The sequence below is a fragment of the Neophocaena asiaeorientalis genome, unplaced genomic scaffold (assembly GCF_003031525.2).
Source record: "Neophocaena asiaeorientalis asiaeorientalis breed wild unplaced genomic scaffold, Neophocaena_asiaeorientalis_V1.1 scaffold515, whole genome shotgun sequence".
NCBI lineage: Eukaryota > Metazoa > Chordata > Mammalia > Artiodactyla > Phocoenidae > Neophocaena > Neophocaena asiaeorientalis.
The window spans coordinates 3,341,054-3,367,266 of record NW_020175829.1 but is presented as its reverse complement, the minus strand read 5'-3'; the positions used below and the strand labels follow the sequence as shown (position 1 = coordinate 3,367,266).

The 26,213-nt window shown below is 40.4% G+C and overlaps 1 protein-coding gene across 2 annotated transcripts in view; it reads right to left on the bottom strand.

Moving 5' to 3' along the window:
* Nucleotides 1-2,883: 2,883 nt before the first annotated feature.
* The window catches only part of IQGAP2 (IQ motif containing GTPase activating protein 2), a 289,402-nt gene continuing 266,072 nt past the window's right edge, over nt 2,884-26,213 (bottom strand). Inside the window, exons 31-36 of one of the 2 annotated variants that reach the window (XM_024732762.1) lie at nt 16,788-16,875; nt 14,480-14,692; nt 12,522-12,682; nt 10,558-10,695; nt 9,390-9,498; nt 2,884-3,842 (exon numbers count right to left, since the gene is read on the bottom strand). In XM_024732762.1, the coding sequence (XP_024588530.1) occupies nt 3,729-3,842; nt 9,390-9,498; nt 10,558-10,695; nt 12,522-12,682; nt 14,480-14,692; nt 16,788-16,875 (823 nt within the window). In that variant the 3' untranslated portion in view covers nt 2,884-3,728. Of the gene's footprint in view, nt 3,843-8,161; nt 8,621-9,389; nt 9,499-10,557; nt 10,696-12,521; nt 12,683-14,479; nt 14,693-16,787; nt 16,876-26,213 lie in introns of those variants that run through there. The other variant, XM_024732763.1, reaches the window with a different exon arrangement.

Here is a 26,213-nt window from a genome sequence, read left to right as displayed (position 1 = left end):
ACATACTAAAGTTCTTCAGTCTGAAAGAGAGTGACCCTAGACAGAATCCACAAAAAAGACAAAGTATCAGTAAAGGTAATTTAAGACAAGCCCCTTTTTGAGAGGCTGTGAAAGGTTGGCTTTTACCTCCAAACATCTTTCCCTAATTTTGGCTCTTCCTGTACATTTCCACTAAAAGTCTTTCCTAGAGCACGAAGAAGGAAGCTTAACGTAACTCCTACCTCCTCCCAGTTCCTGTTCCTCACCTAATGCTAGCTGTAGGGTACAGGGAGGTTTATTCTCAAGGTGTTGCTTTATTTTTTATTTTACTTTAAAAATAAAAATTTACTTTTTATTTTACAAATAAAAGCTTTACTTTTATTTGATTCCTTTTACAGAAGCCTGTAGTAAGGGTAATCCATTAAAAACACACACACACACACACACACACACACACACATCTACAAACTGCTGAGACAACACTGTTTCAAGGTATTTACCTCTGTCAAAAATCTGTATAAGCCTGAAACAATCATCAAAGTAGCAGATTCTACTCTTTTAAAATTTGAATTTTCCAAATTCTGTCGGGCTTAGCTTCAAGTTTAGTGTGCCAAATGAGCACAAGCGAACTGTTTCTGAATATGGGGTAACCTCCGTGGAAAATAAAGCCTGTTGAATGAATGAACAGAATACAAAGTGTTGGAGTGAGGGGGGTCCAGCCTGAGAGTCTGGATTACTGTTGTGGCAGAGACAGCTGATTGGTCCCCAGGTATCACTGTTCCCTTTCTTTACAAATAGAACCACCTCCCCCTCTACCCCTGGGTTTTAATTGGGCGCATGACTTAGCTAGGAACTTTACTTCCCAGCTTTTTTTTTTTTTTTTTAATTTATGTATTTTATTTTTGGCTGTGTTGGGTCTTCGTTGCCATGTGTGGGCTTTCTCTAGCTGTGGCGAGTGGGGGCTACTCTTCTTTGCGGTGCGTGGGCTTCTCACTGCAGTGGCTTCTCTTGTTGTGGAGAACGGCCTCTAGGCGTGCGGGCTTCAGTAGTTGTGGCACATGGGCTCAGTAGTTGTGGCTCATGGGCTCTAGAACGCAGGCTTAGCAGTTGTGGCACACGGTCTTAGTTGCTCCGCGGCATGTGGGATCTTCCTGGACCAGGGCTTGAACCCGTGTCCCATTGGCAGATGGATTCTTAACCACTGTGCCACCAGGGAAGCCCCATGTAACTAAGTTTTGGCCAAAGGACTGTAAGCAGAAATAACATATGGAGCTTGAAACAAAACGACTTGACCCGGACTTCTTTCCCCCTTCCTGCCATCCAGGAATCAGTGACAAGGACAGAGCCAACTGGCCAGCTTGGATCCCTGGTAACTTGTGGGACTGCTCACCTGCCTTTGAGAAAACAAACTTCTACCTTGTGTCAGCCACAGGGTTTTGGATCTCTTGGTCCCAGCAGATCACTCTTGAAGGGGAAAATGTGCCATCCCCACAATATGCCTCTCTGGTAGAAGGATTACTTTGAGCTGGTTATTTTTGAAAAACAGCAGATACAGGAGAAGCTCTGAAAACCAAGTAAAGTTACAGTCTTTTAAAAGACATTTACATTTATAAGGGAACTCTCCATTCGTTAAGGGTGTTTCCTTCTCTGAACAAGGAAGAGTGACTAAATCTCTAGCAACTCTTATCAGTGGAAAAGGCAGAAGCTGAAATCTGCATAACTATACCTTCATTTACTCTGCTTTGCCCGATTACCTCCCCTAACTGCTCCCCCCATCGCCTTTTGCCTTTAGCTGGAGATGGTATTTAAGGTGGTGGCTTGGGACATCTGGGGGAGCAGGCAAAGCACAGTAAGTGAGGGTATAGTTAGGCAGATAGTTCCTGTGTGTCTCCCAGGTATATAGGAGGTATATGCATCATTAAACCTCTCTTTTTCTCCTGTTAATCTGTCTTTTATTATGGGGGGCGGGGAGGTCTCAGCCAAGAACTTAGAAGGGTAGAGGGAAAATTACTTTTCCTCCCCATAAACTATACCCTAAATGGCACAGCTGTAGATGTTGACCCTTAAACAGTGTGAGGGTTAGAAGTGCCACCCCACACACACAGTCAAAAATCTGAATATAACTTTTTCTTTTAAAAATTTAGTTTTTATTTATTTTTGGCTGTGTCGGGTCTTCCTTGCTGCGTGTGGGCTTTCTCTAGTTGCGGCGAGCGGGGGCTACTCTTTGTTGCGGTGCGCAGGCTTCTCATTGCAGTGGCTTCTCTTGCTGCAGAGCACGGGCTTAGTTGCTCCGCAGCATGTGGGATCTTCCCAGACCAGGGCTAGAACCCGTGTCCCCTGCACTGGCAGGCGGATTCTTAACCACTGCGCCACCAGGGAAGTCCTGATTTAACTTTTGACTCTCCTAAAACTTAACTACTAATAGCCTACTGTTGACCTAAAGTCTTAACCAATAACAAACTCTTAACATATATTTTGTATGTTATATGTACTACGTACTGTATTCTTACAATAAAGTAAGCTAGAGAAAAGAAAAGGTTATTAAGAAAATCGTAAGGAGAATACATTTACAGTACTGTACTGTATTTATCAATACTGTACGTTTATGTGATCTGTTTATAAAACAAATCTGCCAGTACCTACATTAATATTGTCTTATATGATATAAAACACTGTAGATGTTATACATATTATTAACACCAGATATCAAAAATAAAAAGATGTGGAAAAGAAATTCATGGTTTTTTTACAGTTATTTATTGAAAAAAATTCATGTGTAAGTAGACCCATACAGATCAAACCCATGTTGTTCAAGGGTCAACTGTACTTCTTTTCCCCCAAAGTCCCACCAAGAACCTTCTCCTACCCACTAAATGATTTGGATTTATTCAGACAGAAGTCAAATTAATGTAATTCAGTAATATTTATTTTACATAAAACAATTTTCAAAGAATACATTTAAAAACCATCCAGATACTGATTTTATTGCATTACAAAACATTGAGAGGCACAATTGAAATATTCAAATAAATTGTGAGGGGTGGAGGTGGGGTGAGGCCTATGATCTCTATCCACCTTGTTCCTTAGTCACTGAGAGGCTCTGGGTCCAAGAGTCTCTACCATGAGGCAGTAGTGCACTTCATTAAGTAGGAATAAATCACATAAAATATATACTTTTATACAGAAAGTGTTATTGTACTGTCACTTTCAATTACTTATAAAAACTTCACTTTGAATTGCACAAAAGGTTTCTTTAAAATCGATAACTCCCAGAAGGTGGGGCTTAGAACCAAGTATCTCTCTAAATAATTCATTACAAATAATTCAGGTTCCATTTCTCCACAGATCAAAAAAAAAAAAAAATCTATGAAGACTTACAGTATTCAAATGGGACATTAAAAAAAATTTTTTATAGGAAAATAGGTTTACACATTTGTCCCTAATCAGCTAAAGTTATTTTCTCCCTACTTTAAAACAAATCACAGAATATCCAAAGTTTTAAATCAGAGTACCTGCACCACAGTATAATGTGGCAGTGTTTACGTTAATTCATTTTGTGTATCATTTTACTGCAGTATCAGGTTATCAAAAAGGCACGTGGGTACATTCTTCGGAACGGTTTTGGTCTTAGAAAAGAAAAATCACACGTTTATAAGCAGTGATTTCAATCATGTTTAAAAACAAAAATACTAAACAGATTCATTTCCTAATCCAGGTGATACAGAATCCATGAGATTTCTTCAGGTACTTCACTTCCCATAGAATTTCTTGTTCAGCAGGTATATGAGAAGGTTTACATTCACTTTAACCTTATCAAACATTTTCATCACAGCTACTCCTTCATACTGCATCTGAAGTAAATCCTGAAATTGTAAGGAACATCAATCACATCTCCAATTTGACATTTCCCACATTTAAAACACATTCTGGAGGACTGTTGACAACAGTAAGATTCGGTTGACCTCAGGACCTCGGTGGGGGTTCTTACACTTCAGTGTGCATTAGAATCACCTGGTTTAAAAACACAGGCCAGTTAAAACAGATTGCTGGGTCCTACCCCCAGGAATCTCTGATTCTGGATCTCTGGGGTGGGTCCCAAGAACTTGCATTTTAACAAGTTCCCAAGGGATGATGATATTGTTGGTCTGGGTGCCATAGTTTGAGAATCACTCACCTCGATGAAAGAAAACAGAGTTTTAGAATTGATAAGGACTTTACGAGAGAAAACCATTACCGTTAATATTAGACATAGAATTAAAAGTTTAATTATAACTGAGAAACTCAAGACACAAATGTTACAGCAAGATGAGGTATATCCTTTAGAAGAGCCAGGGTTTTCTAAGGTGGAGTGAGACAGTTCGTTGAGGAGGAAAAAGAATACTAAAACTCCTATTTTAATTTTTTCCTCATTTCTTAAGCATGTACATTTTCTATGTATTTTATAAAGTAGATTCTGAGTAAAGCGCCAAGAGCATGTATACTTTATAAACAAACATAGAGGAATACGGAGAAATGCTGTATTTACTGAGGAAAACTGCGAGAGTGAAATTTGAAGACCACTACACAAAGCAACTCGTTCCGATCTAGACTACTTCTGTTCCTGTATTCTGTTCCTCATTCTCAAGTAAGTTTATCATTCTGTTTCATTGCTGCTGTATAAACAAAGACAAATTCATAAAATTTCCTTCGTTTATAAATTAATAACTGGCTCACACCAGCCAAATGCATGAGACTAAAGCAGTAACATTTTACAACAACACAGGACAGGGGGGCTTTCCCAGATAGAAGATATTCCTGAACTGCCCTAGACTCGTACCCGGGTCTCATTTTCCTGCTTGTAGCTCTGGAAATTTCTTGTTTCTCAATGATAATGCCTTGTGTCTATAACAAGCAAGGCCACCTGCAGAAGGTGGAGTCTTCTTTGAGGGAAGGGCTCTTGCCGGCTTCCTGCTCTACTTTCTCAATTATCTCCAACTGCACTCAACTAAACCCCTCCATTATTTAGATATGCTTCTGGGATGGAAATTCCATAGGGAAGTGAAGTTCTTTCATCAAGAATGGTTTTGCCTATCAAAGCGTAGTGGAGATTCACTTTTCCTTTGGCAAAGGCAACATCTGTCAAAGACTCTTGGAAAAGAACGAAACCAGTATGGTTACATTGAGAAGGAATCATGTATGGAGGGGAATTAGCTGGGCCCCCCATGGGGAACAGAGGAACTCTGATTGTACTTGCGGCTGAAGGACCAGATTTTAGTCTTATCTCCACTATTTGCTATCTTACAACCTTGCAACATCATATAACTTCTCTGAGGTTCTGTTTCCTTGTGTGTAAATTGGGGCTGACACTGCCAACCCCATAGGCGTGTTATTGGGCATATGAGATCAAGAAGTCTGCAAACACTTTGTAAGCCACTCTTGTCTGGTCAGGAACAACTGGAATCCTGTGAGAGAGGCAGCAGTGTAGAGAGATGAAGAGTTTGGATTCCAGCGGCCCTTCCATAACGTGCTCTCTGAATCCCAGTTCTTCATCTGGGAAAGGAAGAATACGAAGACTGCAGCCCTCCATAAACACTGGCCATTGTTTATATAAGCAGAACATCTGCACGTAACTCACACCTTCCTGTTATGTATATGGCTACAGGATATAATTAGGATATCATCTTTAGGAACTGAGGAAAGAGTGGCCTGTAGAAAACCTAGAAGCATAATATTAGAAGGAATCTCCCTTTTTGTCCTCTTAGAAACAAAGTCCTTGACTCCCACTGAAGACCGGGCCGTCACATTTCTCTTTGGTAATTTGCTTCCTATTAGAATTGTCTGAAAGCCATAAATTGTGTGAAAAGATAAGTGTGACTTTATGTCTGACAGCTATTATATGCAGGGCTGGCTCTGTGGGCATTCGACCTGTGCATGGTCCCATGATTAGAAGAAGGGCCCTGCACTTAGTTTAATGCTCTGCTGTCATCGTCTTGAAATTCTCACCAATTTCGAGTAAGGGGCTCTGCATTTTAATTTTGCACTGAGCCCTGCAAATTATGTAGCTGGTCCTGATGATATGTCAATGAGCATAATAGCCACCTGCATACAGCTAAGGAGCAACAGTTTACAATTGTGTGTCTAAGTGAATGGTGTGAACAGCTAATCCTACTATGAAACTTTTAACAAAGGAGCAAGTGAAGCTTGGTGTTTGCATACTGTTAAAAGGAAGTCCTATGGAATTCCTGAGGCCTCTCTAAACAGGTGTCTCCTGGTCACTTGTGATTCATCTGTTGTTCAGTTGATGTTTATCGGGCTTGGATCATTTCCTTCTTGGCAATCACATGATATGTTCTTGCTACAGAAGAATCACTAACCAAGGCATATCACCACAAGCACACTCTTTTCTCTTCCCATATTTATCTAAGTATTCCACAGAGTAACTCAAGACTTTCAGTTAAATTTTTAGACGGATACATTTAGTGACATTTAAAATAAACAAGAAAATAATACCGTTAAGTATACTTTTCATAATTACATAATATCTTCAATTTTCTCTCTTAACTCTAATTTACTCCATTATCTCAGTGTCTTTATAAAACCCATTTAGCTCTCATTTCTTTTTAGGCTTATAAGGAATGCTAGACAGAAAAGAAGGGCCCTGGTATTTTATCCCATGGGTTAGGGGTAGAGGTGTAACTCCACGGATCTCAGCAACAGGCTAGGGAGGCAGTGAGGCTGGAACTTACACCATTCCCAGTGGCTTATCATGACGTTCCACGTAGATACATGCAGAATACCTGGGAACAGTTTTACAACAGTTGGCCCAGGTAAATAGGTGTTATTTCCATTTAAAAACTCAATCATATCAAAAAAGAAAACTCAATCGCAGCTCTAAATTGATTCTGTGCAAGAATTAAGTTGGGAGTAGATAAACATTTACTTGCACTCTCCCTCCTTTTTTTTTGGTGGCACATTAACTGTTTTCTGTTTCTGCTCAAGTATATTTGGCTTAAATGTGGTTCTTATGAGAAAATAGCAGTAATTCTGACTGCAAACACCATTTTTCTACTTACAGATATCGGTTTTGCACAATGTCTTTCTTTCTTGTGATCCCAAATAGTTAACAAAGAAATTTAAGAAACTGATGCAAAAATAATTCTAGGAAGGAGAAAGGGAAGAAGGAGAAATGAGATCCAGAAAGTTCCAATCCTGGGTATATGCTATCTTAGGAAGAAATGCAATTTCCTAAGAAAAGGAAACTTTCCAACCTTTACTTAATAGCTCTGAATACTTTTACATATATTATTCTTTTCTCTAAGCTTCAAAATGAAAACATAGCTTAGAAAAACTCACTGCTATGGTTTACCATTTAAAAGCAGTTTAAGTTCCAATAATTTGGAAAATCATAGCTTTAAAAAAATCAACACCACAAACTAATACTGGCAAATAAGGCTGGCATTGGTCTCCTGTTAAATTTCATTGTTGTCATGAAGAATGCAAGCCAGGGGCTTCCCTGGTGGCACAGTGGTTAAGAATCCGCCTGCCAATGCAGGGGACATGGGTTCGAGCCCTGGTCCGGGAAGATGCCAAATGCCGCGGAGCAACTAACCTCGTGCGCCACAACTACTGAGCCTGCGCTCTAGAGCCCGTGAGCCGCAACTACTGAGCCCACGTGCCACAACTACTGAAGCCTGCACACCTAGAGCCCATGCTCTTCAGCAAGAAAAGCCACCGCAATGAGAAGCGCGCGCACTGCAACGAAGAGTAGCCCCCGCTCACCGCAACTAGAGAAAGCCCGTGCGCAGCAACGAAGACCCAATGCAGCCAAAAAAAATAAATATTCACATGATATGTTCTTGCTACAGAAGAATCACTAACCAAGGCATATCACCACAAGCACACTCTTTTCTCTTCCCATATTTATCTAAGTATTCCACAGAGTAACTCAAGACTTTCAGTTAAATTTTTAGACGGATACATTTAGTGACATTTAAAATAAACAAGAAAATAATACCGTTAAGTATACTTTTCATAATTACATAATATCTTCAATTTTCTCTCTTAACTCTAATTTACTCCATTATCTCAGTGTCTTTATAAAACCCATTTAGCTCTCATTTCTTTTTAGGCTTATAAGGAATGCTAGACAGAAAAGAAGGGCCCTGGTATTTTATCCCATGGGTTAGGGGTGGAGGTGTAACTCCACGGATCTCAGCAACAGGCTAGGGAGGCAGTGAGGCTGGAACTTACACCATTCCCAGTGGCTTATCATGACGTTCCACGTAGATACATGCAGAATACCTGGGAACAGTTTTACAACAGTTGGCCCAGGTAAATAGGTGTTATTTCCATTTAAAAACTCAATCATATCAAAAAAGAAAACTCAATCGCAGCTCTAAATTGATTCTGTGCAAGAATTAAGTTGGGAGTAGATAAACATTTACTTGCACTCTCCCTCCTTTTTTTTTGGTGGCACATTAACTGTTTTCTGTTTCTGCTCAAGTATATTTGGCTTAAATGTGGTTCTTATGAGAAAATAGCAGTAATTCTGACTGCAAACACCATTTTTCTACTTACAGATATCGGTTTTGCACAATGTCTTTCTTTCTTGTGATCCCAAATAGTTAACAAAGAAATTTAAGAAACTGATGCAAAAATAATTCTAGGAAGGAGAAAGGGAAGAAGGAGAAATGAGATCCAGAAAGTTCCAATCCTGGGTATATGCTATCTTAGGAAGAAATGCAATTTCCTAAGAAAAGGAAACTTTCCAACCTTTACTTAATAGCTCTGAATACTTTTACATATATTATTCTTTTCTCTAAGCTTCAAAATGAAAACATAGCTTAGAAAAACTCACTGCTATGGTTTACCATTTAAAAAAAGTTTAAGTTCAAATAATTTGGAAAATCATAGCTTTAAAAAAATCAACACCACAAACTAATACTGGCAAATAAGGCTGGCATTGGTCTCCTGTTAAATTTCATTGTTGTCATGAAGAATGCAAGCCAGGGGCTTCCCTGGTGGCACAGTGGTTAAGAATCCGCCTGCCAATGCAGGGGACATGGGTTCGAGCCCTGGTCCGGGAAGATGCCAAATGCCGCGGAGCAACTAACCTCGTGCGCCACAACTACTGAGCCTGCGCTCTAGAGCCCGTGAGCCGCAACTACTGAGCCCACGTGCCACAACTACTGAAGCCTGCACACCTAGAGCCCATGCTCTTCAGCAAGAAAAGCCACCGCAATGAGAAGCGCGCGCACTGCAACGAAGAGTAGCCCCCGCTCACCGCAACTAGAGAAAGCCCGTGCGCAGCAACGAAGACCCAATGCAGCCAAAAAAAATAAATAAATTAAAAAAAAAAGAATGCAAGCCAGGAAAGCCAAGAAGGACCCCCACTATAAAACTCACCCCAATCTGCAGGAATCCCAGCTTACCTGAATATTGAGCTGCACCTTTTCCATCTCAACACCCAGGAATTTTGATCTGACATCAAAGATGCCCACATCTTCAGTAGATGAGATATCAAATGTAACATTTTTAAACCTAGTAAAGAAAGGACCATTCACACATGTGGAACTGCAAATATACGCTTAAAGCTGAAACAAATTAATGGACCCTAAGTTACCATTCCTGGTGAACAGCCTGCTGGGAAAATTCTAAGGAAGTTACCCCAAATCTCCCACCATCAGTCCCCAGTTTGGCTCACTGGAAATATGGCTCGTGTTGAGATCTGCAGCCCACGGAGCACTGAAGTAGGTGCTTTGTTACAAGAGAAATGCAAAATATTGTCCTTGCTCTTAAAGAGCATAATATACAGTTGAAATTATATGAGATTCACAGAACTATAAATGTTGAGTTTTACTGCTGACAGGCCAGTTGAGCATTTTAGACGATTAGTTTTACAGCAACTTCAAAGGGGAAGAAGCATTTTCTCTGAGCTGGTCTCTGTCAAGAGAAGGTTGGATGGGATAAATGCAAGAGAAGCCAGGCCTTGGAGGAAGCCGGAGTTACAGAGGAGTACACACAGTGAGTCTGGCGTCCTCCAATGGAAAAGGAAGTGATGGAGCACAGGACTTACGGTCCTTTTAAAATGGCGAACCCATTAGTGCCTGGTGTGGGGCTCGGAGGAGGGTTTCTCCTCCACCTCAAATACACACAGTAGTAGCACACTGCTGGAGTGGCTCTGACCCAGGGAACAGCACACAGTCCGTGGCTTTCAAATCGGAGAGGTACCGTTTTGCAATTGGAAACAACTCTCACTGAGCTAGACCAAAAGGGAGCTTTTCTTTTCTCACTGCTATGACTCAGTTCTTTTGGAGGGAGAGGCGAGGCTGGCAAATCCCAACACACTGGCTAAGCCACGGGAAGCACAATCACTCGATCAGCACTTAGTCTGACCAGCAGCATCAGATGCTCCAGGCCTTATGGGAAGACTAGAGATTACAATACACGTGTTCTCTCCTGTCATCTGTGAGCAAGGGGAAGCCCTGACAGACCAAGTGAAGCCTTCTTCAAAGGCCACAGGAAACTGAAGTGGGAGTCAGATTTGATGGGAGGGATGAGAGGGCGGTGTGCTTTGTGCAGATTTTCGGTGCCACTCACTGGTTTATCTGAAGATCGTCTACGCCCAGGAGGACACCCTTCTCATGCAGCTTTGCTGCGGTGTACCTCACCGGCTTCGCTCGCTTTGTCCCTTTGGGTTCTCCTTTTCCATCAAGTTTAATTGATCTCCGAGTATTTCTGACAAGATAAGAACAGACCATCCGTCGTGAAGATGGCAAACTCAGACGTTCCAGGCAGCGCAACAACCAGCACAGAGGGCACACCACTGCCCACACCTGGCCCCCACTATATGGAACCTGGGCAACTTTATATTGTGTGATAGTCGGCGACAACCTTCCCGGTGCAGTGCAATCTCACTACTGAACAGTTTAAGGAAAAGCTATTTTCGATGCGACTCAAGTTTGAATTACAGACTAATATGTTTCATAAAACCTGTACTTTGCTGTCTCAGGCATGTTGAACCATGTGGCTCGATTAAGTCATTTCACAAGCAGCTTAGGTGCCATAACATAAACTGCGTACACACTCCTAAAGAAAGGTATCACTAGGAGTGCTTTAATTTATTTAACAAATAGTACGTGGCCATCCCTGTTCCAAGTGCTTTCGAAATACTGCCTCACATTTACAAAATTAACCTTGCCATAGTGTTCTGAAATAAATTCCTTTTTTCTGTATCATTTCATTTAGCTCTCATAACAACACTTGTAAGGCTGGTACTCCCAATTCTCTCTTAAAGATGAGAAAATTGAGGCTTCAGAGATCACTGGACTGGTTCAAGATCACACAATGTAAGAGAGAATCCCAATCTAGCTCACCTGACTGCAGAGGTTGTAAAATGCCTTGTCGTAGTTGCAATAAATACGTAGAGAAAACCCCTGACAAGCTTATTTCTACTAAATATTAGCTTTACCAACTTTTATCTTCCCAGGAATAGCATACAAGTAATTTACAGGCTGCAAGCAAATGAATTAAAATTCAGAACTAGTGCGGCACAGATAAATGAGATTTAAATTTGGTTATATTCCTTCATCGAATCTATGATTAATGCAATTGATTTTTCCATATAGCACCATTTCCTAGTGTCAATTTGACTACAAGGGTTACATAAAAATACTGAATTATGTATTTAAACGGGTAATTAAAATTTGATTAGCATTGACCTTAGTCTATTGATAAGAGCAATTATGAGCAAAGAATACTCATTAAAAGTAGCTATATTGGGCTTCCCTGGTGGCGCAGTGGTTGAGAGTCCGCCTGCCGATGCAGGGGACGCGGGTTCGTGCCCCGGTCCGGGAAGATCCCACATGCCGCGGAGCGGCTGGGCCCGTGAGCCATGGCCACTGAGCCTGCGCGTCCGGAGCCTGTACTCCGCAACGGGAGAGGCCACAGCAGTGAGAGGCCCCAAGAGTGAGAGGCCCGCGTGCCGCAAAAAGAAAAAAAAAAAAAAAAAAAGGTAGCTATATTGTGAAAAAAAATCTATGATATGTATGCTAATGGGTAATAGAGAACTGACAAATTTTGTCTTTTGTGGAAGTAATTTTTAAAAACCAGTAAAAACCAGTAAGTAATTTAAAATCATTGAGCTGTGCTGTGCAATAGCAAATACCTGGTGCTGCCTAACATTGTCAAGTATGTAAAAACTGTTTATTGTTATCATCCCCAAGGGTAGCTGCTTTTTTTTAAATAATAGTGTTTAAAACACCCCTTTGACTAAAAAAGAAGGAATAATGAAAGTGCTTCCCCAAGTGTTTAAAGCTACTTGTTTGAAACACAACAGGGTAAACTACTTTAATGCCGATGTTAATAGAGAAGTAACATGTTTCTAAATTCACTCCTGACTTCTTAGCTCACAGTGGCAAATCATAAAATTGAGATTCTAGTTTTTGGTTATATAATAAAGCAAAAGTTTGCTAGCACACCCAACCCGACAGCCCAGGATTGTAAAAGAATGGATACCCCATATATATCACGACATTACAAAAGAATACATGATTTCAACTTACTTTCTTTTTAAGTTGTCTAAACAAGTCTTTATGTAGGTGTCATAATAATTAATTTGCTCTTCATAAAATGCCGCCTTCTTGTTAAGTGCGTTCAGGGTCTGTTGAAGTTTTTCCAATTCAGCTTTTCGAAGCTGACGATGGATTCTTTGATTTCGAATATCCTAAAATAACAAGGAAAGGCCACGGTATGAGATTTAAGCAGGAGTTTGCTTTATGATACTGCCCACTCGGGACAAGAAGAATATCTAGTACTAAATCACTATTTGTGACTGTTGTAGTTTATTTTAGTCACCTCATTTTAAACTCTCAACACCAAAATGTTCCCTTTTTACTTTAGAACTGGGAGTGTCTGTATTTCATTTTTTTAAGAGAGGTGCTAAGGTTGATGAAAAAGCAGAGAAGCAATTTTAGATTAATTGTATAAGGAGAAATAGTGTTTTTAAAAGGGCACAAGGAAGATTTTAGCAGGAGAAAATTTCTTCAGAATATTTTGAACATTCTACTTTGAAGAATACTTTACCCTGAAAAGGGTTACATTTCATCATTACATTCATTTTCTTTTTTTTTTTTGGCCGCCCCATGTGGCTTGTGGGAATCTCAGTTTCCCGACCAGGGATCAAACCTGGGCCCTTGGCAATGAAAGTGCAGAGTCCTAACCACTGGACTGCCAGGGAATCCCCTATTTTAGAAATTAAAAAAACAATACACTTTTTAATCTGAAAAATATTTCTCAAGATTTGCAAAAACAACTGGGGTCTCAAGATTGATTGAAAAAATTCAACATGGATAACTATTACTTGGATTTAAATAGAGTTCCTAGAACATAAAGTTGACCAAGCTGCTTACAGCTTACGAGAGATACGTTATATTTAAACTTACATACACACAATTCTTTTTTTTTGTAATTCTAATTTGTGAATTAAAAAAACGTTTCATTTAAGAAAATGGTGCTTGTTTAATATTATTTTTCCTTTGTGGACAGTTAAAAAAGATTCCTCTAGGAATCCAAAGACAGACAAACACATCCTTCTTGAGTAAAAATTCTTCATTAAGTAGAATATTTTGGGGGATGCCTTCATGATAGCTTTTTGCTTTTTCCAAGACAAAAGCATCAATTTCTCTACTACACATTCCCTAAGAGACATATTTTCCACCCCAGAGCTATAGAAAAAAACGTTACTTCCCTTGAGGCACTCAGGCTGGGAGGAATAAGCCTACTGCCAGGACTGACCATAACTTTCCGTGGAAGAATGAAGCTGAGTGCATTTCCCTCCCAGAAGTTAAGAAAATTAATTTTTTTTCTGATCATGTAACTGTCCTTAACCTCCAGACCCATTTTAATTTGCATGTTTGGGTAAAAAGAATGAAAAAACATTTTTTAACCCAAAATATCTACTTCCTTATCTTTGGCAAACAGATCTAGCCTTTTCCTGTGATGTTTCCTTGCACTAATTTGATATCCTTTTCTCAGGAAGTTTCTCAACTGTCAAAATACGGGAGGAGAAAACAGAAACTAACTTTTAAGTCTGAACTACATTCAGGTTAAACTGCTTAGAGGAAAATTCTCAGGGACACAGAGGTGCCATCTCAGTTGCAGGTCCCATGGGCAACTGGGTTATATGACAACTAACGACTCAAGAGAGAACGCTCCTAAAAGTGTCACTTTTAAAACTAGTAGGTATTGTTTAAAGCAACAGATGAAACTTGTCTATTACATTTCCTAAGCATTTATGTCTGGTGTGTTTCAACTCTTCTAATGACTTGGGGGAATTGTGATTATTCTCTATGAAAAGTCATCAACTTCTCTGAAACCTTAAAAAATCTGTAATATTGAGGAGGACAGGAAACATATGTATATAACTATGAATTCCTCATGTCACCTCAGAGTCCCAGCATGTGTGTGACCAATGATTAACACGTCTGCTAAGCAAAGGAGAAAGAATACTCTTTCCAACAACCTTGGCAATCTCATTGAGAATGTCTTGGTATTTGTTTTTGGATGACACATGTCCAGTCTGTTCCAATGTCCGAAGATTCCTCTGGATCTTCCTCTTCTTCTGCTCAAGGGGCAGCTGTGCATCTTCAACCATAGACTGGCTATGCTTCATGTCTTCGGGAGTCCTGGAATCTAAAACTGCACGGCTCACCATGTCTGCGGCATGATCTATCTCCTGGAAAGGGAATATCAAGATGTTGACTTATCTCTGATGCCCTAATCTCAGATTCAGAAGCTGTACAAGGCAAGTTAATATCAAAATGAAAGAGGTCCTCGAGCCAAGGTCCAGAGACAGAATTACAATACGTTCTTCATGGGTTTTGAAGTAGGTCTTTGGGAAGGAATTACTTTGTTTTTCCGAGAAACATAGCAGTGGTGGCAAGCCTACTTTGAGCGAAATTCTAAATAGCTACGGTATTGCTAAGATGACAAGTTACCTTAGTAATGGACATATTATCAGGGATAACTGATATTTTATAGTTCTCTGGATGGAAAGATATCGGTTTTGGATACAATAGTCCAGATGAGGAAACTAAAACTAGATTATCCATTAAAACGTGGCCATGAGAACCCTGAACTCGACTCTAACATCAGCCATATTTACAGAGATTCATAAGCTGTAAAGGCTTTGTTCTGGTAAAGGAATCATTCTCAAACTTCCGACTCTGAAAAACCTGCAGGGTTTCTTTGAACCAAAGGAAATTAAGAGTTTTCTAGCACGAAATAAGTTTCCAAATAAATGAATCAAGACAGTTTGGATACTTTGTTCAAAAAACCAGTAATAACAAGAGACTGGTGATCTTCCCATGTCACAATCAGACAACTGATTGACACTGTAGACAAAGTCTAAGAATATAAATGACAGATCAACTTTATGGACACAGTAACAGTAAACCAGGTTAGCAGGTAACAGTAACAGTAGCAGCCAATATTGTTGAGAACTTAATATGTATCAGATATTATTCTACCCACTTAACATGTTTTAACTGAGTTATTCCTGAATTAGGTACTATTATTATTATTCCCTTTTTGCAGTTGAGGAAATCAAGGCATAGAAATATTTCTAAGTGCCTAGAGTTACAGAGCTATACTTGATCTCGGAAGTCTTCACTCTTAGTGATTAAGCTACATTTGGGGAAAAATAAAATATTCATTAAGAATTAAAATTCTCATACTCAGTAAAATATTCTACCCACCTTGTTTAAAAATATTCACACATTAACAAACATCAGATAACTTGACATTTTTTATATATATATATATACTTTTATTAAAAACTGTGACAGAATGATTTCTTGGCAACCAATTAAATTAAGAATGATTCAGGAAATTACATGTAGCCCAGCTAAGAGTAACTAAATAGATAATTTTGTTAGCGTTTGTTTAGGGAGTGGCAATTATCGAAACTAAAGCAATATCACTGAAATTAATTCAGAACAAACTGAATAATGATGCATTTTCAAGGATGCTGATAAAAGGATTATTGCAAGATTGTTATTAAAGTTTAATAAACTTCAGTTATTTACACCAGGATAATGGTGCTCTGACCTAATGGACTCAAGACGTCTGCTTCCGAAGCATTTGGAAAACAGTTTTGATGTGTGGGACATTTCTTCATTTCTTCAAGTTAGCAAAAACATAAAATATGAAAGGTATTTTTCTGTATCCTGTCGACCAGAACGATCTCTTAAGTGACTTATTTGCCCATCCACTGCAATGAATACAGTCTTCTTTTTTTCTTTTTTGCGGTACGCGGGCCTCTCACTGTTGTGGCCTCTCCCGTTGCGGAGCACAGGCTCCGGACGCGCGGGCTCAGTGGCCATGGCTCACGGGGATCTTCCCGGACCGGGGGATCTTCCCGGACCGGGGCACGAACCCGTGTCCCCTGCATCGGCAGGCGGACTCTCAACCACTGCGCCACCAGGGAAGCCCAGTCTTCATTTTTAAGTAGTCCATTCTTCTTTTCCTTTGTTTCCTACACTCACTGTTCAAAGTTTACAATGAACATTCAGAGGCTTTGAAAGACCCAGAACTATCTTCCTAGTCTAGGACAAAATTCTTCAGCATAAATTCAGTGCTGCATTTTTCTATTTCATTACATTGATATTCCATGGATTTTACATATAGCTGAACTCGGTTGAATTCCTTACCTCCAAACCGTGTCAGATACAGTTTCTCTGAGGTAACGATAAACATTTGGCACAAAGATTTGTTAACAAAATCAACTCATATCAAAGGTACTTATTATTTTACACTCTAAGGCCAATTACCTGTTTTGTACTTGCTGGCGTCTCTAAGATTTCTGACAGTGTGCTCCCTGGTTGGTTCCGGATCACATCAATGATCAGCTTTTTGGTCCTTACAAAATACAGAAAGGAGAGACAGGCTTTCAGACAGCAGTCCTAATGCACAAAAATCTGCTTCTCCCAAGGGAGTGAACAAGCACCTACAGAGATGAAGCCTCAAAGAGAATCCCTTAAAATAAAGCCATCTCACAGAACTCCACCACATCTGCTTTAAGGCTCCCCAAAGTTTGCGAATGCTTAATAATCAAAGTCTGGGTTTTATATGCTTGATGTTGTCAGATTATAGTGTCAGTATCACGGGCACAAGTATGTCATAAGATTCCTTATCTAAGTACCTGTTCTTCTTTTTAGACTGAGACTACGTTTTGACGAGAAGGAAGGATAATTTGGCCCGTGACTGTGGAGGGTGCAGGAAAGGTCCCCCTTTCCTAACTTGAGTAACATTTAAACTTCTGAGCCTGTTGAAAACATCCTAAGCCTTTAGGAGCCAGAGAAGCTGTTAGCTTTCCTGCTCTGAGAAGGTTATGAAACACTGTGAAGGCCAGTGGGAGCCCAAGTCCTGTGTGGGCTGTGGAGGCTTTGGCTGCTGGATGACACAGCAGCCAGGAGGATGGGTGTTTGGGAGCCTCAGGTCTGGTGGCGGGACGAACCCATCGGGTGGGAGAGAACTGAAGAGCTGCTCGGTAACAAAAGCTGGGAAACCCCTTTGTTAGTGCTAAAACCATCTATTTTTTCATATGTGTTCTTTAGGGTAATCAGCCACCCTTTACTAATTAAAGATCAGGTTATGGAACTATGTAAAAAGATTTTAACATAAAAGGCAAATGGTCAAGTGTGCTCCCTTTTACATAAGTGAGAACATTATTGGACATCGAGTCCCTTCAAAAAAAAAAGTGGGGGGGGGAACATAAACAGAAGTTGCCTTAAATTACAAACAGGTCTAACCAACAACGTCTGAAGTTTCACTCTCATTGCGTTGAACCTCAGTTCTTTCCAAGGCATTACATGGTATCACTGGATGATTAATTTCTTCCTCAACTACAGCAGAAAATGTTCACACAGCATGAAAATTGGAAAATGAAAATAAAACATCGTTTATGTTCTGAAGCACTGGGGCGACTGCTCCCAAAGGACAAGAGGAAACTTTAAAAAGAATTCCAGATATATTATTTTTGCAAACAGGATAAAATCCAATAAACCATCTGTAACCATTATTTTTCTCCTTTCTGATTTATTTCAAGTCTGTATGAGAAGAATGATCACAACCATTTCCTCTGGCCCATGACCCTTTGCTGTTGGGGATTTACAGGCTGTCTGGGAATGCACAGAGAAATGCTCCCCCAAGAGTCAGAGGTGGGCACACAGCTCATTACAGCCACGTGGGAGACGGCCCTGTTCCTGAGGCTTAGAGAGCCAAGTATCTATCCTTTCTGTCCCACACAACTCCCTCCTCCAATCATCATTATAAATGCATTAAGCTGGAACATCGAGTTAAAAATAAAAGCTCTGGGTGATTTTAACAAACGTAAATACAGTGACTGTCTCTTATTTGAACTAATATTCTAGGAATGACTGACGATATATGCTTCCAGGAAACTCCCAGCTCGACTCTTCAGAGACACTATCTGATGACCAAAATGACCAAGGTCACTCAAGTATGCCCTGCTAGGGACAAAGAATGTTATTTGTTCAGGAGTGGCTGAAGGACAAACTGCTTACACAGCCTTTCTCTTGAAATTCTACTTTATGTCAGGCCTGTACTGGAACCCACTGCCAAAGCTCTACCCCAGACATCTTACATGTAAATAACCATCCAGTTTCTTGACAGGGAATTCAGTACCTCACCCTATGGTATGCCTAATGGTTAAGAACACTGAGTCAGACAGATCTAAGGTTGAATCAGGGTTCCTGTTGCTTACTAGGTGTGTGGACTTGTGCAAATTATACAGTCCCTATAGTGGGTTTTTTTTTTTTTCCATTTATGTAATGGGAATCTCTCAGGACTGAATGAAGATGCACGTAAAGCCTCTCTCTAGGGTCTGACGTGTGGTCAGCACTCACATGGTCATTAAGCTGTGCTGCCCAAGATGGCATCCACTGGTCAGCAGGTGGCCAGTGGGCACTTGAGACATGGCTGGTCCTAACTGAGATAAGCATTAAGGGCAAAACACACACCAGGTTTGGAAGGCTCAGTATGAAAAAAGGAATGTACCATGTATCATTAACAATTTTTTTACACTGATTCCATATTGAAATGACAACATTTTAGATATATTGGGGTAAATACATACATTAGAATTAATTTCACCTGTTTCTTTGCAAAATGTGGCTTCTAGAAAATTTTAAAGTAACTGTGTGGCTGACATTAAATCTCTGTTGGCGAGCACAGCACTGGAACAGCCCATTCTTAAATGGGAAGCCCACTCTGAGAGGCCTGCCTTCCAGTATGGTCCACTCACTGGATCCAGTGAGTCACAGGACATCAGCACCGAGGGGGACCTTGGGCAACAGTCCAATCCCTGATTTTACAAATGAGTCAGCTAAGACCTAAGAGGTTCAATCGTTATAGAAGGTCACATCCTATTTTCTAGAGTTGCAGGAAACAAGTCGATTTCCCCTTCCTCATCATCAGCCCCTCATCAACCTGCAGAGAGTGCCAGCATTGTGTCTACGTCCCCTCTTCTCTTTTTTCCAAGTGAAACCCCTCAGTTCCTGAAACCTCTTCACAATAGGAGTTAGAGAGAGTTTCCAGTCCTGCTCACATATCAGTTTGCCAATGACTTTAAGACATGTCCCCTCCCCACCTTAATGCAAACACAATATTCTAGATATGGTCTGACCAGCATAAATCAACTGGTTCAAGTTTTGGCCCCATGGCTGTTCATATAATAGGTAAGACAGGCTGGTCAAACTCTGCCACCCTCCCTGAATTAGGAAAGTTAAGAAAAAAAGAAATACACCTGGGAGTTTCTTCATCACAGCTCTGCTCAAATCCCATGGTCAATGAATGAGACCGCCTGGTGCTTGTAAACTGGTGTGGTCCCTCAGGTTTGGCCATTGCACTCAAAGGGTGTCTGTTATCACATTCTGACCAGGACCATTCCTGAGCCTCCCTCTCTGCCATCTGCCTTACAGTGTGCCCGAGGTTGAAAAGGAATTGGTGTTTGTAGAAGCTAAAAAATATTTCCAAGGCTTCCCTTGTGGCGCAGTGGTTGAGAGTCCGCCTGCCGATGCAGGGGACGTGGGTTCGTGCCCCGGTCTGGGAAGATCCCACATGCCGCGGAGCGGCTGGGCCCGTGAGCCATGGCTGCTGAGCCTGCGCGTCCGGAGCCTGTGCTCTGCAACGGGAGAGGCCACAACAGTGAGAGGCTCGCATACCGCAAAAAAAAAAAAAAAAAAAAAAATCCAATTGTTTAAAATTCTAATAACATGATTATACATTTTTATCACCAGACCTTGAATATCTCCTTAGCCATTTATTGCTCATTTACTGCCAGCTTGGACTACAAGCAAGAAAATCTTGCAACTGGGATGACGGATGCCTAAACTGAATTATGTGATAGGAAAAAAATTCTTAAGAGATGACAACTAAAGCACTCAGGCAGCTAAGTATGAATAAAAGCCATCTATAATGCCTTCTACTTACACACTTCCATAGAAAAGCAAGCTTAATAAAGGCCAAAAGGATCACATACTATAAGTTGAATCGTAAGTTATAATGAGAGAGATTTTCTTTTCTTTTTTTTTTAGTTTACTATTTTTAGCTGCACTGGGTCTTTGTTTCTGCGCGCGGGCTTTCTCTAGTTGCGGCAAGCGGGGGCTACTCTTCTTTGTGGCGCGCACGGGCTTCTCATTGCAGTGGCTTCTCCTGTTGCAGAGCACAGGCTCTAGGCATGTGGGCTTCAGTAGTTGTGGCTCGCAGGCTTCAGTAGTTGTGGCTTGCGGGCTCTAGAGCACAGGCTCAGTAGTTGTGGCACACGGGCCTAGGTGCTCCACGGCATGTGGGATCTTCCTGGACCAGGGCTCGAACCCGTGTCCCCTGCATTGGCAGGCAGATTCTTACCCACTGCACCATCAAGGAATAGGTGCGTGGGCTTCGGTAGTTGTGGCCCACGGGCTCTAGAGCACAGGCTCAGTAGTTGTGGCACACGGGCCTAGGTGCTCCACGGCATGTGGGATCTTCCTGGACCAGGGCTCGAACCCGTGTCCCCTGCATTGGCAGGCAGATTCTTACCCACTGCACCATCAAGGAAGCCCGAGAGAGATTTTCAATTGTACAGTTCTTTATAATTTATAAGGTGTCACTGTGTGACTTCATTTACTCACCAGAGTCCTCCCTTTCCCATCATCTCCCCTCTTCTCCATTTGATGGATGAGGAAACAAATGGGGAAGTGATTTGCTGAGTCCAACGGCTAATGTGTGAGATTGGGGCTGTAATCCCAGGTCTCCCTAGGACTCCTCAACCAGGCTCTTTTGTTCGTTTGTCCTTTTAATACCACCATGCTTGGTAGTATTAGCAAAATGGCAATAGCCCAAACTGAGGCTCCCTATTCCATAAAGATATGGAAGGGAAACAGAAATAGAATGTTTCTTCCTATTCCACCATGTGCCTTCATGTCCCTTACTCTGTGTCATTCCTTCTCTGTGGCCTGGGAAGCAATGCCCCAGCATCAGGTATACAATAACTGCTCTGCTATCATTCTTATTGTTTATTCTATGATCCCTAAGAGTGCAAAGGACAGTGACCTTGCCCTCAAGTTGTAAAACCTTGTGATCAAGAGTGTAGGCCCACTTCCCATCCCGTGGGTGGGCTCTGTGTGGAAGAGCTGGGAGCTGCTGAGGGAAGGTTTCCTTTGGGCGCTGACCCAGGAGAGAGAGATCCAGGCTCAGAACTCCTTCTCCAGCTTCACCCTGTTGAAGCTGCGGCACTCCTCCGCCATAGGTGGGGTCAGCCTAGGGGCCAGGCACGTGGGGCACCTCCTCCCCATGGACTAAAGCCCAGTGGACATTGGGTGCTGGAGCTTTTTCTCCTTTTCCTTGTTTTTTTTTGAAAAAGAAACCCCTAAAGAAGAAAATAAATGTTCTTTCCCCCCTCCCCCACAAAAAAAAAAAAAAATAAAAAAATTAAAAAAAAAAAAAAAAGAGTGTAGGCCCAGAAAGATTTAAGACTGTCTGGATTTGAACCTATGCCCCACTTACTAACTATACTACCAGGAAAGGGTTTTTGTCTGTTCTGTGCCTAGTTTTCTCTTACATAAAACCCAGGTAATAACCTCTACCTCTTGGAGTTGCTGAGAGTATTATATGACTCATGGATGTTGTTATGTTATACATGCTGTTATCTGTTATTATCTATATCCATATCCATAGGACAGTCCCTGGTACATGGTAAGCACTACACAGGTGTTTGGTATTATTATCATCTTCATCCTCATCTAATTATTAAGAATTATGAAACTAGCATGGGATTAAATTTACAAGCACAAGGATTAACAGTGCCTTATTCAGGGACCCTCATGAAGATGAATTACTCATCACTGCAAAGCTAGTGATTTTGTAATTAATAATAAGGGGGGCATTTTGAAAGTTAAAAACACAACCTATTTAACAAGGAGGCAAAATAGTTTTTTGATAGAGAAAAGCCAGTTATTTTTATCCCCAACAGCTCTGCATTCCATGACTGTCTACTTCTTAGTAAATTCTGAAAGGCACTGTCTGATTTCAGTTAAATTTGGTTCTCTAATGAAGAGTCTCAAGAACTATATTTTATGTTTGAGTTAGGAATTTGGTTTATTGCTTGGAAGAAAGTCATCCCCATAAGAGTTTTCGAATCAGTATTTCCAAGCGTCTATCAATGGAACATCAATGGCCTATGAATTTAAAGCATGTCAGTGCCCATCTACTTACTTCCCATAATTTTAGAATTTAATTTTCTCACCTCAGAGATAAAGACTCAGACTAGGTGGTCTCCAAGCTCCTTGTCAATGACACATTTTATAATTATCTGTTAGTATCAAGATTTTGAAATATATACTTAAGGTATAATGTATTTGGAAGTAAGGCTAGCCTAACATCATGGAGCGAACTCTACTGACTGTTTTGGGCAATACTCAAATTCCACTTTTGGGGAAGGCTACTTGGTCAGTCTTCATTTCAAGTTGTTATCCACGATGATCCAATGGGCTGCTTAGTGAAGGGCTCTGCTAACAGCAGGATCTTGAAGTATGCCCAGAGGAAGGCTTTCTAGACCCCAGAGGCCTATGAAAGCAGTAAATTATTGAATCTATTAAAGCATTGGCCCAATAGTCTTTTTTATATAAATGGAAAAGTTGATCCTACAGTTCACATGGAATTGCAGGGAACCCCAAGTAGCCAAAAGAATCTTGAAAAAGAACAACCTGGAAGACTCATACTTCCCAACTTCAAAACTTACTACAAAGCTACAGTGATAAATGCAGTGTGGTACTAGCATAAGGATAGGCATATAGATCAATGGAATAGAATTCAGAGTCTAGAAAACCATACATGTATGGTAGACTGGCTTTTGACAAGAGTGTCTAGACCACCTAATGGAGAAAGAATAGTCTCTTTAAGAAATTGTTGTGGAAAACTGGGCATCCACATGCAAAAGAATAACGTTGGACCCCGACCTTCCACCATACACAAAAATTAGCTCAAAAGGGATCACAGACCTAAGTATAAAAGCTGAAACTATAGAACACTTTAGAAAAAAACACAAGAGTAAATCCTCATGATCTTGAATTGAGCAATGAATTCTTATGACACCAAAAGCACAAGAAACAACAACAAAAAACAGATAAACTGCATTTCACTAAGTTAAAAAACTGTTCTACAGAAAAGGATATTACCAAGAGAATAAAAAGACAGCCCTGAAATAATGCCATTTGCAGCAACATGGATACAACTAGAGATTATTATACTAAGTGACATAAGTCAGAAAGAGAAAGACAAATACCATATGATATCACTTATATTTGGAATCTAAAACATGACACAAATGAACCTATCTATGAAACAGAAACAGAATCACAGACATAGAGAACAGACTGGTGGTGGCCGGAGGGGGGTGGTGGTGGGGCTGGCGGAGGGATGGAGTGGGAGGTTGGGAGCAGATATAAGCTTTAATATATAGAATGGATAAACAACAAGGTCCTACTGTATAGCATAAAGAACTATATTCAATAGCCTATGATAAACCGTAATGGAAAAAATATATTAAAAAGAAGAATGTATATATATAACTGAATTACTTTGCTGTACAGCAGTAATTAACATAACATCGTAAATCAACTATACTTCAATAATAAAAAGACAACCCATAGAAGGGGTGAAAATATTTGCAAATCACATATCTGATAGGGGTTTACCATCCAGAGCATATAAAGAACTCTTACAACTCTGCAACAAAAAGACAAACAATCCAACTAAAGAATGGGCAAAAGACTTGAATAGACATTTCTACAAAGAAGACAGGCTGACAAGCACATAGAAACATTATTAATTATTAATCATTAGGGAAACATTATTAATCATTAGGGAAATGCAAATCAAAACCACAATGAGATACTACATACCCACTAGGATGGCTATAACAACAAAATAAACAAAACAGAAAATAAATTTTGGTGAATTGTGGAAAAATTGAAACTCTCATACTTTGTTGGGAGGAATATAAAATGGTGTAGCCACTGTGGAAAAAAGGTCTGGCAGTTCCTCAAAACAGAATTACCATATGACCCAGCAATTCCACTCCTAGGTGTATACCCAAAAGAACTGAAAAGAGTATTCAAGTAAAAAGATGTATATAAATGTTTACAGTAGTACTATTCACTATAGCCAAAAGGTAGCAACAACCCAAATGTCCAAGATAAATGTGGTATGTCCATACAATGGAATGTTATTCAGCCAAAAATATGCTGAATAAGAGAAGCCAGACACAAAAGGCCACATATTGTATGATTCCATTATATGATATTTCCAGAATCGGCAAGTTCATAGAGACAGAAAGCAGAAACGATGCCCCAGGGTCACTGGGGAATGACTGCTTAATGAATACAGGGTTACTTTTGGGGTGATAACAATGTTCTGGAACTAGATAGTTGTGGTGCTTGCACAACATTCTGGACGTACTAAGTGCCACTGAATTGTATACTTTAAAAGGTTAGATTGGTAAATTTTATGTTGTGTGTATTTTACTACAAAATATAAGAGTAAGTAAGCAAAGAAATAAAACCACTGGCTGGCTCTACTTGGAATGGTGATTAAAGAAGTAGACAGTACTTTTTTCTAGCATACAGTAGGGAGGGAGCCACACAAGGGCTGAGGCAAGTAGGACAATGCACCAGGCCTTCCTGGCTAAGATGCATTGCTGCCCCACACACCTGACTTTCATGGTTTTGCTTTTGAAATGTGCACTCCAAAAATTCACAGAACCATGGAGACTCAGATTCAGAAATAAGTATAAATATACACGATGTTCAGACTATTTGATATTTTAGACTACCCCAATCATGATCTCCATTCATTAATGCAGACATCTGAGTTGACTGCATCTAGAAAATGGTGCTCAAGTAACAGACAAAATTAATTATGAAAAAATTTCTTCCTGTTACTTCTAAAGGACAAAGCTTATGAGATCACAGGATAACTGGCCTAATTTAATTTGCATGGTGGAACCACAGGATCTGTATTTCCAGTTACCTTTGTAATTGGCATATGCTCAGAGGAACCCAGGGAGCAGCTTCCACAGTTTTCCCCCTTTTTTCTGTTGCCCTGTCCTGAGCTGTCTCTGCAAGTGCAATCTGACTTCATCATCAGTAGTTTAAAGGAACTGCCCTCAACTCTTATGAAGCCAAGTTTGTGTAGGAGTCCTGTGTCCCTCAGGTGAGCTGTGCTCTCCATCAGACTGCAGACCCCCGGAAGGCAGGGACCCTTAATGGCTTGCTCACCGCTGTGTCCTCAGCCTCAAGCCCAGTGCCATGGACACAGAGTAGATACTCAAGTATTTGGCTACGTGAACAAACAGATCCTTAGAGATAATCGGAGCACAAAATAAACAAGCCTAGTAGAAGAAGCACATATGTACATATTCCAACATAGCACACTAAGTTTTTTTTTTTTTTTTTTTTGCCATTTTCATGGCATTGAATATCTGGAAAAAGTCAACTAGAAATGAGTACTGTCCAAAGCATGTCAGTGGCAGAACAGAAAGGTCCTGTAGCAAATTAAAACAACCTCAGAATTCAGGGCCTGTACCTTGGAAGTCATGTGTGAAGTATTATTTAAATACTTATTTATTTCCTTTTCTCCCCATTTCCCATTTCCATTCTCCACCTCACCCCAACGTACAACTGTTCTAATGTGTTAAT